This window comes from Physeter macrocephalus, unplaced genomic scaffold, assembly GCF_002837175.3.
Source record: "Physeter macrocephalus isolate SW-GA unplaced genomic scaffold, ASM283717v5 random_25, whole genome shotgun sequence".
Classification (NCBI taxonomy): Eukaryota; Metazoa; Chordata; class Mammalia; order Artiodactyla; family Physeteridae; genus Physeter; species Physeter macrocephalus.
Genome location: NW_021145308.1, coordinates 155957 through 167962, shown reverse-complemented (window position 1 = coordinate 167962; position 12006 = coordinate 155957). Strand labels below are relative to the sequence as shown.

General features: G+C 48.8%; 1 protein-coding gene across 1 annotated transcript; it reads left to right on the top strand.

Moving 5' to 3' along the window:
• Nucleotides 1-7842: 7842 nt before the first annotated feature.
• On the top strand, nucleotides 7843-10642 carry ZBTB3 (zinc finger and BTB domain containing 3). Its single transcript, XM_007109995.4, has 2 exons — nucleotides 7843-7898; nucleotides 8241-10642. The coding sequence occupies exons 1-2, from the start codon at nucleotides 7857-7859 to the stop codon at nucleotides 9846-9848; spliced, it is 1650 nt and encodes a 549-aa protein (XP_007110057.1). The 5' UTR covers nucleotides 7843-7856; the 3' UTR covers nucleotides 9849-10642.
• The last annotated feature ends 1364 nt before the right edge of the window (nucleotides 10643-12006 follow it).

Below are 12006 nucleotides of genomic sequence, written 5' to 3'. Positions count from 1 at the left end.
GCCTCCTCCACGGACTCCATTGAGCCTCGCTGTCGTGGGCGGGGAATCCGTGAAGCTCCTCCCCTCTGTCCGGCCCAACGGCGGTCGAAATGCCAGACTCACAAATTATCGGTGTCCGGCGTAGACTAGATGCTCAGTAAATCCTTTTAAAAGGAATTAATTAATTAATGTGAGATGGCATAAATAAAGCGCTTTAGCAGAATCTATTCATTGAGCAAATAGTTGAAGACTGCTTTCACCTAGTAAGCATAGTAAGTAGCTGTTCTTATCTCATTTAATCCATACGGCAACCCCACCAGGCAGGCTTTGTTATTACTCCCATTTACAAAGAAGGTCCCAGGCTCAGAAGGTTGAGGTGACTCAGGGTCGGGATTCAAATTCAGGATGCCTGACTCCAAGACTCTTGCATATTCAGGCATTCATTGCCTGGCTCTGGCAGTTTAGAGATGAAACCCGCAAAGTCAGAGCCCAGGAGGCAGCGCCCCCTCCAGGTGTGAAGAGAACCTCAAGTCGCGGCGCTCCTCTCAACCCCCTCTCGCCCTCTCGCCCCCTCGCCCGACCCCTTACACCCAAGGACCTAGAGAACTGGTGAGCCTTGTCTGTTCCTTCAGCTCTGTTCACAGTTTTGTAGATAGTCCCTTCATTAAACTCAACTCAGTTAGCCAGAGGGAGCATGCAGTCTGTGCCCTGCTGGGACCCTGACTGATAAAAGGGCCATGGGAAGAAAGGCAGAAACACCATGAGACGCGGACCTATGATAAAGGCTCAGCAAGAGCAGCTGTTTCTAAAGCCCAGACAGTCTCTGTGACCTTGAGCAAACTCCCTGTTGCCTAAGTTTTTGTATGGTGTAAGAAAGCCTGACCTTCCCTCCTGCAAGAACCGAGACCTCATGCTTTCTTAGAGCTGTCACACACCAGTTTCCATTGACGCTGCCCATTTCCTAGAATGATTGAGGTCACCAGTCAGCTGCTCAGACTCCTTGGGGATCCCCTGCACCTGCAACCACATAAGGAAGCAGATGGCGGGACGGAGGGCAGGGCCTCAACAGCCCCAACTCCCTCCTTTCCTCTTTTCGAAGACAGCCTCCCCGCAAAAGCAACCTTACCTGCTGACAGTGGTGTGCTGGAGCCCCCTACAAAAGCCAGCTGTTGGGCTTTCCTGGTGGCGCAGTGGTTGAGAGTCCGCCTGCCAATGTAGGGGACGCGGGTTCGTGCCCCGGTCGGGGAAGATCCCACATGCCGCGGAGCGGCTGGGCCCGTGAGCCATGGGGCCCGGGTACCGCAAAAAAAAAAAAGCCAGCTGTTAAAATTTCAGGAATTTTGCAAGCCAGTGGGTAAACACAACCATTATTAAAAAGTTAATTGTCAAAAAAAAAAAAGTTAATTGTCTTCGGACTTCCCTGGTGGCCCAGTGGGTAAGAATCCGCGCTCCCAATGTTGGGGGTCCGGGTTCGATCCCTGGTAGGGGAACTAGATCCCGCATGCCTCAACTAAGTCTGCATGCTGCAACTAAAAATCCTGCATGCCGCAATGAAGATCCAGCGCAGCCAAAACAAATAAATAGATATTTTTTAAATGTTAACAATAATTTGTCAACTTACTATTAAATGAATTATACTAAAAAACAAAGGCAGAGGTGTAGATGAAACAAGTTTGGCACTATATTGATAATCGTTGAAGCCAGATGATGGATAACGGTAGTTTCTTACACTTTTCCTACTACTTTTGTGTGTTAGAAATTGTTCATAGGGCTTCCCTGGTGGCGCAGTGGTTGCGCGTCTGCCTGCCGATGCAGGGGAACCGGGTTCGCGCCCCGGTCTGGGAGGATCCCGCATGCCGCGGAGCGGCTGGGCTCGTGAGCCATGGCCGCTGAGCCTGCGCGTCCGGAGCCTGTGCTCCGCAGCGGGAGAGGCCGAAACAGAGGGAGGCCCGCATACCACAAAAAAAAAAAAAAAAAGAAAGAAAAAAGAAATTGTTCATAATAAAAAGTTAGAAAAAAACAAAAGTGTGATACTGTGATTTACAATAAATACATATATATATATATATATATATATATATTTGGTCTTTTTTCCCGTTTCTGTCACAGAGCTCCTAAACCCTTGGAATTGCCTAAGTGATAAGATGATGAAAGTGTCTTGATATTCATAACAAACCCCTTTCAACCACACCAGAGTTTATATTAATAAGGTGACTTTTGGAAAGCACCTAAACCAGGGGAAACAACCAAGTGACTGGAGGGTTGGAACTTTCAGTCTCAACTCCCTGACCTGGCTAATGAATTAATCAACCCTGCCTATGTAGTGAAAATCTCCATAAAAACCCAAAAGGATGGGGTTCAGAGAGCTTGGCGTTGGTGAAGACCTGGAGAACTGGGGAGAGTGGTGAGCTCAGAGAGAGCATGGAAGCTCCACGCCCTTTCCCCATCCCACACCCTAGGCATCTTTTCTATGTGGCTCTTCCTGAGTTACGGTCTTTTATAATAAAGTGGTAATCTAGTAAGTGAAATGTTTCTTTGAGTTCTGTGAGCCACTCTAGCAAATTAATTGAACCCAAGGAGGTGGGCAGGGGGTGGTCTTTGGAACCTTCAACCTATAGCCAGTCAGATGGACAGATGACAACCCGGACTTACCATTGCCATCTGAAGTGGAGGGCAGTCTTGTAGGACTGAGCCCTTAACCTGTGGAATCTGATGCTATCTCCGTGTCGATGGTGTCAGAATTGAGTTAAATCGTAGGACACTCAGCTGGTGTTTGAGAATTGCTTGGAAGTGTGGGGGAAAAAAACACACACTGTAATTAGAGTCAGAATCATTAGCAATAAATACTTAAAATTCATCACTTCCTGTTTAACATAGTTTACTATTATCAATGCTCTTGAGGTTATTTACACCAACTGTGTCTGTGTGGTGTAAATGTTATATAACTGTCTATGCAGGTATAAGAGTTCCTGTTGCTCTGATATCCTCACCAGCACTTGGTATGGTCAGCAGGGTTTATGTATTTGTTTGCTATTCTAATAAGTGTGATAGTATCTCATTGTGGTTTTAATTTTCATCCCCCTAATGACTAAGGATGTTGAACATCTTTTCATGTACTTATTTGCCAAGAGTGATCTTTTCAAAACTCACGTCAAATCATGTCAATCCCCTACTTAGGGCCCAATGGCTTCCCAGGGCACTAGAATAAAACCATCACTCTGACCAACCAGGCAGGGGCCAGGTTCAGCCAACTCTATTTTCTGCCTCTCTTCCTCTTGCTTTCTCCGCTCCAGCCACACTGGCCTCCTCTCCCACCTTGAGACCAATGCACTTGCTATTTCCTATGCCTAAAACGCTATTGGCTCTGATTTTCACCTGATAGGATGGGGGAGCTCCTTCTCATTTTTCAGTTATAAGCTCAATATCACCACTTCCAAGAGGCCTTCCACGACTACCCTGACTCAAGTAGCCACACCCCAATCACTCTCCTATTGTATTTCTTTGTTTTATTTTCTTCATAGAACTTAGCCCTATTTAGCATCATCTTATTAATTTATGTATGTGCATATTGCCTGTTTCCCCTCAAGAAGGGCAGGGATTCCTGTCTGTTGCGTTCCTCTATATCCCTGATGCCTAGAAGAGCTCCTGGCACACAACAGGTGCTTGGGATCTATTTGCATCAGTGTTCGAATCTCAGCACCTAACAGTGCGCTTGGCAAATAATAGAGTTTAACAAATATGGGTTGACTGAACCTCATTCTCATGTTGAATCTCATGATCTCTTCAAGCTCCCCAGGCATGGTTTGGCCATGAGAAATCCTCCCCAAGCCCTGATCTCTTTGCCTCCAAAGCTTCAGAATCAGAGACAAGCTAAAACAGAAAGAAAATAGCAATGGAGAACAATCAGCTGTATTGAGATTCGGAGTACAAAGAAAGTCTACTGAAGGATGGTTTTATTTAACTTTTGTTGCACAGTAAACCACCCCAAAACTTTGTGGCTTAAAACAATCACAGTAATTTATTTATCTCATAAATCTACAATTGGAGCAAGACTCGGTGGGGAAGGTGTACTCCTACTCCAGGCAACATCAGCTGGGCAGTTCAGCTGGGGACTGGAGGATCCACCTCTGAGATGGCTCAATCACATGGCTGGCAAATTGAAGCTGGCTGTTAGCTGGAAGCCCAGTTGTGGCTATGGCTGAAACACTTACAGGTGCCCTCTTCGTGTGGCCTGGGTTCTTCACAGCATGGTGGCTGGGTTCTAAGAGCAGGCATCCCAAGAGGACCAGGTGGAAGCTCTATCCCTTTTTATGACTTAGCCTCAGAAGTCACACAGCATCACATCTCTCTGAGGGTCACAATCCCTCCCGGACTCAAGGTGAGAGACTTTACCGGATGGAAGGAGCATCAATGTCATATTGCAAAAGGAGCATGTGGGAGGGAAGATCTTGTTAAGGCCACCTTGGAGAACACAATCTGCTGCAAGAATAGGTATTACCAACCTACAGAGTAGTAGAGAGGAGCCCTTGTGATGATGTCTGTCACCTGTCTCCCAAAGATTTATACGCAAGCAGCAGGTCCAGCCCCTGGAGGGCAATGTCTGAGCAAGGATCATCCATCCTAGCTGCCCCTCTCGCTGGTTCTAGGTTCCTGCTTCTGTGCCACCAGTTCATCCAACAGCTAGGATAATCCTGCCCCCAGCTGAGTCTGAATCCTCTGGCCATTGGTACAACAACCCTGAGGACCACCTGGGAGACACTCCAGGAAGACAAATCTACCAAGTGGTTAAGGGTGTGACTTTGCAGATAGATAGACCTAGATTCAATTTCAGCTCTGCCTTTTATTAGCTTTGTGACCTTGGCCAAGTTACTTAACCAAGTCTCACAAGAACCTCAGTCTCTTCTTCCGTCTAATGGGGATAAGAAAGGCTATAATGGAATTAGAGATCATATGTTTAACACATTGCTAGCAGTTAACAGCTACTAAATATATGGTAGGTATTTTTCTAATTTCTACTCATACAAAAACGCAAAAAGAAAGCTTTTCAACCTTTTTCCTTGGGGGTAACTTTCCAAGGGGGTAACAATAAGCATGAAATTTCTTCTGTTTTAGCTTTAAAATTTACAGACTTTTTTTTCATGTACCATATTCTATCTATGCCAGTTTAATATGCCTATTCCCCAGATAAAAACTTTTATCAAAAAAATCTGACTGAATGGTGCTCTAGAAAGATGTTTCCTGGCATCCTGTAGCTCTGTGTACCCCAGGGTGGGGGTATGTATATTCCAGTTTTGAGAAGCAAAACCAACAAGTTGTGCCCTGCTTAATGGTGCGCCTGGGTGTGAGAGAGGCTGAAATCTAGCACACACTAGGCTTGTTAAGCCACAGTGGCCACTAGTCTGTGTTGACCAAAGGGATTTATACAGAGGTTAAAATAAATGTAATCTTTTTTTTTTTTTGCCTGCGCCACACGGCATATAGGATCTCAGTTCCCTGACCAGGGATGGAACCTATGTCCCCTGTAGTGGAAGCGTGGAGTTCTAACCACTGGACCGCCAGGGAAGCCCCAAAATAACTACAATTTTAAAAACCAGGCTTCCCTGGTGGCACAGTGGTTAAGAGTCCGCCTGCCGATGCAGGGGACACGGGTTCGTGCCCCGGTCCGGGAAGATCCCACATGCCGCGGAGCGGCTGGGCCCGTGAGCCGTGGCCGCTGAGCCTGTGCGTCCGGAGCCTGTGCTCCGCAACGGCGGGGGGGCCGGTGAGCCGTGGCCGCTGAGCCTGTGCGTCCTGAGCCTGTGCTCCGCAACGGGAGAGGCCACAGCAGTGAGAGGCCCGCGTACCGCAAAATAAATAAATAAATAAATAAATAAACAAACAAACATTTAAAAAAATAAAATAAAAACCTAGGTCCAGTATGTTTGGCAACCCCAGAGTGTGTCAAGCACACAGTCTTTGTGCCCAATCTCAGGTTCACCTTCATTCTGGTCTCTTCGGAACCTGTAGAAACATGATCGCTTAAGCTTCCTGAACAGCCTATGCTCCTCACTGCTTAGCAGCTCCACAGCCCTCTCTCCTACAAGGGCTTTCCCTCCAGCCCCCTGGCTTTAAATACCATCTATATGCTGATGACACTCCCAATGTGTATCTCCAGCCCCAGTGTTTCCCCTGATCTTCAAGCTCACAAGTCTAACTGGCTGTGGGGAAGCTCTACCTAAAGCGTCAAAACAGAACTCTCCATTTTCCTATCCCATTGCCCCCGTCTCAGAAAATGGCTGTCAGCCACACCATTGCTCATGCAAAGATTTTAGCCATCCTTGACTCCTTTTTCCTCTTGACTCTCATCTCCTAACCTAATTTTAGCAAATTCTGTTGACCGAGCACTTCTCCCCAGCTCCACCATCACTACCCTTGTCTAGCCACCGTCATCTCTTGCAGAACAATTTCCACAGCTCTCTCCCTGCTTCCACTTTGATCCCCTATGCTCCTTTCTCCAGACTAGGCAGGATAAGCCTTTAAAAGCAAGAATCGTATCAGAACGCTCCCCTGCTTAAAACCCACCAATGGCTCCCGATTATACTCCGAATAGAATACAAGCTCCTCCCCACGGGCAGTGAAATTCCACGCCCACCCATTTGTGTGAGGTCAGATTTTAATCTTCATATAATCAAAACAATATCTCATAATAGTTTGAAAACAGAAACAGATGTGAGAATCCATCTGTCTTATATTAAGCCAGACATTAAAGAAATTTGGACAAATGTAAAACAATGCCACTATTTTCACTACATATGTTTTCGACTTTGGAAAATAGTTATTTTTCCTAGAAATTGAAAATGTTACTTATGTCGGGGTTTTTAAAAATTAATTAATTAATTATTTTTGGCTGCATTGGGTCTTCGTTGCGGTGCATGGGCCTCTCATTGCGGTGGCTTCCCTTGTTGCAGAGCACGGGCTCTAGGCACGCCGGATTCAGGAGTTGCAGCACGCGGGCTCAGTAGTTGTGGCTAGACACCTAGCTGTTGTGTAGGAACTCTGGAAGATCTCTTCAGAAGTAGTCACGCTCTTTATTCTCCCGCCCAGGGACATTTTACGGCCTTGGCCCACTCCCTCCTTTCCTACCAACTACTGCCCACTACGCTCCAGACAGAGAAGGACACTCATCTCTTTATTGTAAGTTGGCTATAGAGTTTAGGCTAGGGACACTACGACTGCATTCGCGCAGCTGCTAGTTCCCTGACACCACCACTGCTGAGCCAGGAGCCCAGAACCATCAGACTGGAGGGAGTGAGGCAGCAGGGAATCTTGGAGTTTTTGAGAGAGTAAGGGACCTACAAGAAACAACTGCAGTTCAGAGAGGTGCAGTTATCGCCCACGGTTACCCCAGAGCCGGGTCTAAGACTCGGGCCTCCTGGATACCACACCAGCTTGTAGCTTCTCCTTTTCCCGGTCAGCCAGCAGCGAGGGTGACGTGCTGTCCGCTAAGACACAACGCTCTGCGCCTTGGCGGGCCTCGCGGCCCGCCTGCAGGGCGTCGCACTCCCACTGCTTCAGGTAGCTGGAAAAGCTCAGCCAATCCAGAGGGCTCTGAGGCAAAGAAGGCGGTTAGAAAAGGAAAAGTTTAGGACAGGAGCGCTAACCAATCGGGCGCCTACCAGCCTGAGCGACGGCCACCAGCACCCACTTGGAGACGCCGCCCCGAGCCGGGGGGCTGGATAGTGGAGAGTGAACCAATCCATGACGAGGGAAGGCAAATTTGAGCCAATGATAACTGAGAAGGTGGGAAGGGGCGGAGCTCTCCCGGTGGCTGATCGGTGGTGAGTGAAGAGATCAGCTTTCTCTGCTAGTTCCCACCCTCGGACTTCTTAGCCCCTGGAATGCGACAGAGGCTCAGGGAGTTCCCGGAGTGGGGCGTAGAGGTATCGCCCGCAAAGGCCTGGGGGCGAGACTTCTAGTTGGAGGAGGTGCTGGAAGCTACCGGGTGGGCATCGAGGAAGCGGAGGCTGCTTATGAGGCGGGACTTCCGGGGAGGGGCTTTGCCGACGGGGGCGGGGCCTGCTGCTAAGGTTAGGCCGAGGGGGCGGGGCTAAAAGTAGACCGCTGGGTGTGACCTGGGAGAAAGAAGGGTAGTAATTTAAGCGAGCGTCTTGGGGTCAGGACGGTGCTGCCAGAGGCTTTGGGGGTGGCAAGTAATAGCTCAGAGGTGACGTTAACGTTTATGGGAGGGTCACCTGCCCTAACCCCCTGTCCTCTTTTCCCAGGGAGCCACTGGTGGCGACCTTCCTAGGGTCCCTTTCCCTTCGTGGGGTGCTATGGAGTTCCCAGAACACAGCCAGCAGCTGCTGCAGAGCCTCCGAGAGCAGCGGTCCCAGGGTTTCCTTTGTGACTGCACGGTGATGGTGGGTAGCACCCAGTTCTTGGCCCATCGGGCTGTGCTGGCCTCCTGCAGCCCATTTTTCCAGCTTTTCTACAAAGAGCGGGAACTGGACAAGAGGGACCTGGTGTGTATCCACAACGAGATTGTCACAGCTCCAGCCTTTGGGCTGCTTCTGGACTTTATGTATGCTGGCCAGCTGGTCCTGAGGGGGGATACCCCTGTGGAGGATGTGCTGGCAGCTGCCAGCTACTTGCACATGAATGATATTGTCAAAGTGTGTAAGCGGCGGCTGCAAGCCCGGGCCCTGACAGAGGCGGATAGTACCAAGAAGGAGGAAGAAACCAACTCACAGCACCCTAATTTGGAGTTTTTGTCCAGCACTTCCCGTGGCCCCCAACCTTCGTTGGCATCTGCAGAGACATCAGGCCACTGGGGCAAAGGGGAATGGAAAGGCTCAGCAGCTCCCTCACCTACTGTCTGTCCTCCAGATGAGCCACCGATGCCGGCTGGGGCTGATACTACACAGCCTGGCGTGGAGGTTGACTCACCGCATCTGCGGGCACCTCCTCCACCAGTGGCTGATGTCTCTCTTGCCAGCCCCAGTAGCTCCACAGAGACCAACCCTGCAAACTACTTCTCTTCGGGCCTCCCAACGGTTTCAGTGGAGCCACTGGCTCCCCTTGATGTGGTTTCTGAGAATCTGAGGGTGGTGGAACCAAGGGGAACTGGAGGACCACTGCAAGGCTTCTATCCCCCAGCTTCGGCTGCAGTCCCAGTCCCAGCCCCAGTTCCATCCCAGGCTCCGGCCCCAGCAGAAGCGGAGCTGGTCCAGGTGAAAGTAGAAGCTATTGTGATTTCCGATGAGGAGCCCGATGCCTCGGAGGAACAGCCTCGGGGTCCTGAGGGACTGTTCCAACCTGGAGGAGCAATGTACGGTGAACAGCCCCCCCAGCCAGAGGCCTTTGAAGAGCCAAGGGCAGCAGGACTGGAGGAGGTGGGGGCCAGTGACCACTTCCTTCCGCCAGATCCTCACCTACCCTACCACTTGCTGCCAGGTCCAGGGCAGTATCATCGAGGACTGGTGACCTCACCCCTGCCTGCTCCGCCCGCCCTGCACGAGCCACTCTATCTGCCTTCTGAGTATGAAGCAGCCCCAGGAAGCTTTGGGGTTTTTACTGAGGATGTTCCCACTTGTAAGACATGTGGGAAGACCTTCTCATGTTCTTACACACTACGGCGCCATGCCACAGTGCACACGCGTGAGCGACCCTACGAGTGCCGCTACTGCCTGCGCAGCTACACGCAGTCAGGGGACCTGTACCGCCACATCCGCAAGGCTCACAATGAGGACCTGGCCAAACGCAGCAAACCAGATCCAGAGGCTGGCCCCCTCCTGGGAGTGCAGCCCATCCCTGGCTCCCCGACAGCAGACAGACAGAACAGCAGTGCTGGAGGGCCACCCAAAGATTTTGTACTTGGCCCCAAAAACTAACATCTGTGAGAGCACGCCCTGATGCTAGGCCTGCTCTTACCACCATTACGGGGCACCACGGAAGGTGGGAAGCATCTTATTTCCCCTGCTGGGGACAGAGTGAAGATTCTGCCCGGGCTGTAGGTTCCTACCCTTTTCTTTTCCCAGCCAGATAGCAGGACTTTATGGGGCATCGCATCTCAGTCAACTCCTCACCAAGGGTACTGGGAATTTTCCTGAGGTGTAATTGCTTCTCACTCTGCATTTGGACCCATAAAGCTAGCAGTGAAAAGTATCTCTCTGAACTGGTCTCGGCTGGTTTCTTCCACAAACCTGCACTCCTGCTGATTCTTTCACAGCTCTCCTCCAGACCTTCTAGGAACCTGATACCTGTACTTGGGGTAGGGGTGGGGGTCAGGTTGTTTACGAGGAAAAAAGTGAGAGAGGCAGAGGGCAGTGTAGACTTACGAAAAGTGTACAAATTAGGGAATTTCACACAATTATGGTTTATTGTTGTAGTTGAGCTCCTCCTGTGTCCCGGGCTGTACTGGGGACTTCACATAAATACTTATTTAATCCTCAGCAACTTTATGAGGTATTATCCCTCTCCCCACAGACAAGGAAACTTGAGACTGAACAATCAACATTAACTTGTTCTAGGTCACAGAGCTAGTTAAGGGGCAGGACAGAATCTGAACCCTGGCTTATGACTTCAGATACCGTGCTGGTTTAAAACACTGTTGAAGCTGGTTAACTTTGAACTAGAAGTTGTTTTCTTTTTTGACCTTTTGAGTGTTTGGTTTTGTTGCCTTACCCCTTTCCCTCTGCTTTCCATGTAGAAAGGCCTTTTTTTTTTTTTTTTTTTCTTTGCGGTACGCGGGCCTCTCACTGTTGTGGCCTCTCCCGTTGCGGAGCACGGCAGGCGGACTCTCAACCACTGCGCCACCAGGGAAGCCCCTAGAAAGGGCTTTGATTGACTGTTTCAACAACAGATACCGTATTGATGACTTGAAATTTTTGCCTGCATGTCTTAAATGTGCATTGAGGTCTCTGAAGATGACAAACTGGGAGGCAGAAAACACTAAGCTCCACGGTGGTAGGCGTGTGGGGGCAGATTGAGGACTTGTGAAATGGAAATGATGGGCGCTTGGGAAAACTAAAGCAAGAAACTCGAGATGAGACAATCTTAGAGTTCATCTGGTCTAACTCTCTCACTTAAAAGGTGTGATGACAGCCTAGACAGGTCAAATGACTCATGTACGGTCACACAGGTGGTTACTGACAGTAGAGATAGCAAAGAAATGGGAATTCGGGCTGTTGATGTGGCATGGGGGGAAAAGCATTCTAGGAATGTAAGAGAAGGGTCTGCCCCTGCCTGTGGTGAAGAGTGGTGTTTGTAGGATGGACCAGAGGGCTCCCCACAAACTCTCTCTCTTTGGCACATAAGGAACTGAATGCAAAAAAAGCAGGAAGGAGTATTTAGAAAAAGATGAAAATATAAGTGAATTTTCTGAATTTCTTCTCTCCCTTTTTGGATTTGTCACATTCAGCCCTGCGAACTCACACTAGCAAGCTGTTTTTGAGTCATAGGAAGGAGACAGAGCTGAGCATCAAAGATTTGGCCAAAGAAAGCTCCTTACTTGGGGTATGATGGGAAGCAAAAGTTGACGCTTAACATTTCCATGGCTGAGAGACTGAATTCTACGCTTTTCATTTTCCTTGTGTTGGAATAATCTTTTATTTTTCAAATGGCTAATTTTATTTATGCAAATACATTACTGCCTTAACTCCTTGGTGAAACAAGGCAAGATATACATACATACAGTAAGAGCTATTTTAGCTGACTGGAGCACCTTTTCCTGGAGTAAGTATCACATCAAAATGCCTATAAGAATCAGTTGCCTTTAAAACAGTGAAATTTATGGTGTGTGAATTATCTATCAATTTTTAAAAAAAGGAGGGGGGGGGGAAAAAGAAATCGGTTGCCTCAGAACATCAGTTCCTAAAAGCAAGGCATAATAAATATGTGTACATGTATATATAATGTATATAATTTCTCTGGACCATCTGGGGAACACAGGAACCTTGTTACTGTCTCGGCCAAGTGCAATACTTAACTAAAGAGCATGTGTTACTTGGTGAGATTCTCCTGAAGAGCAAGCACTTGCCTTTAGTTCCC

Excerpts from the sequence above, each read along its gene's own strand:
- ZBTB3 (XM_007109995.4), top strand. The coding sequence starts at position 7,857 with ATGCGACAGAGGCTCAGGGAGTTCCCGGAGTGGGGCGTAGAG. Across the intron at positions 7,899-8,240 it reads TCCCGGAGTGGGGCGTAGAG|GGAGCCACTGGTGGCGACCT; the intron begins GTATCGCCCGCA and ends CTCTTTTCCCAG.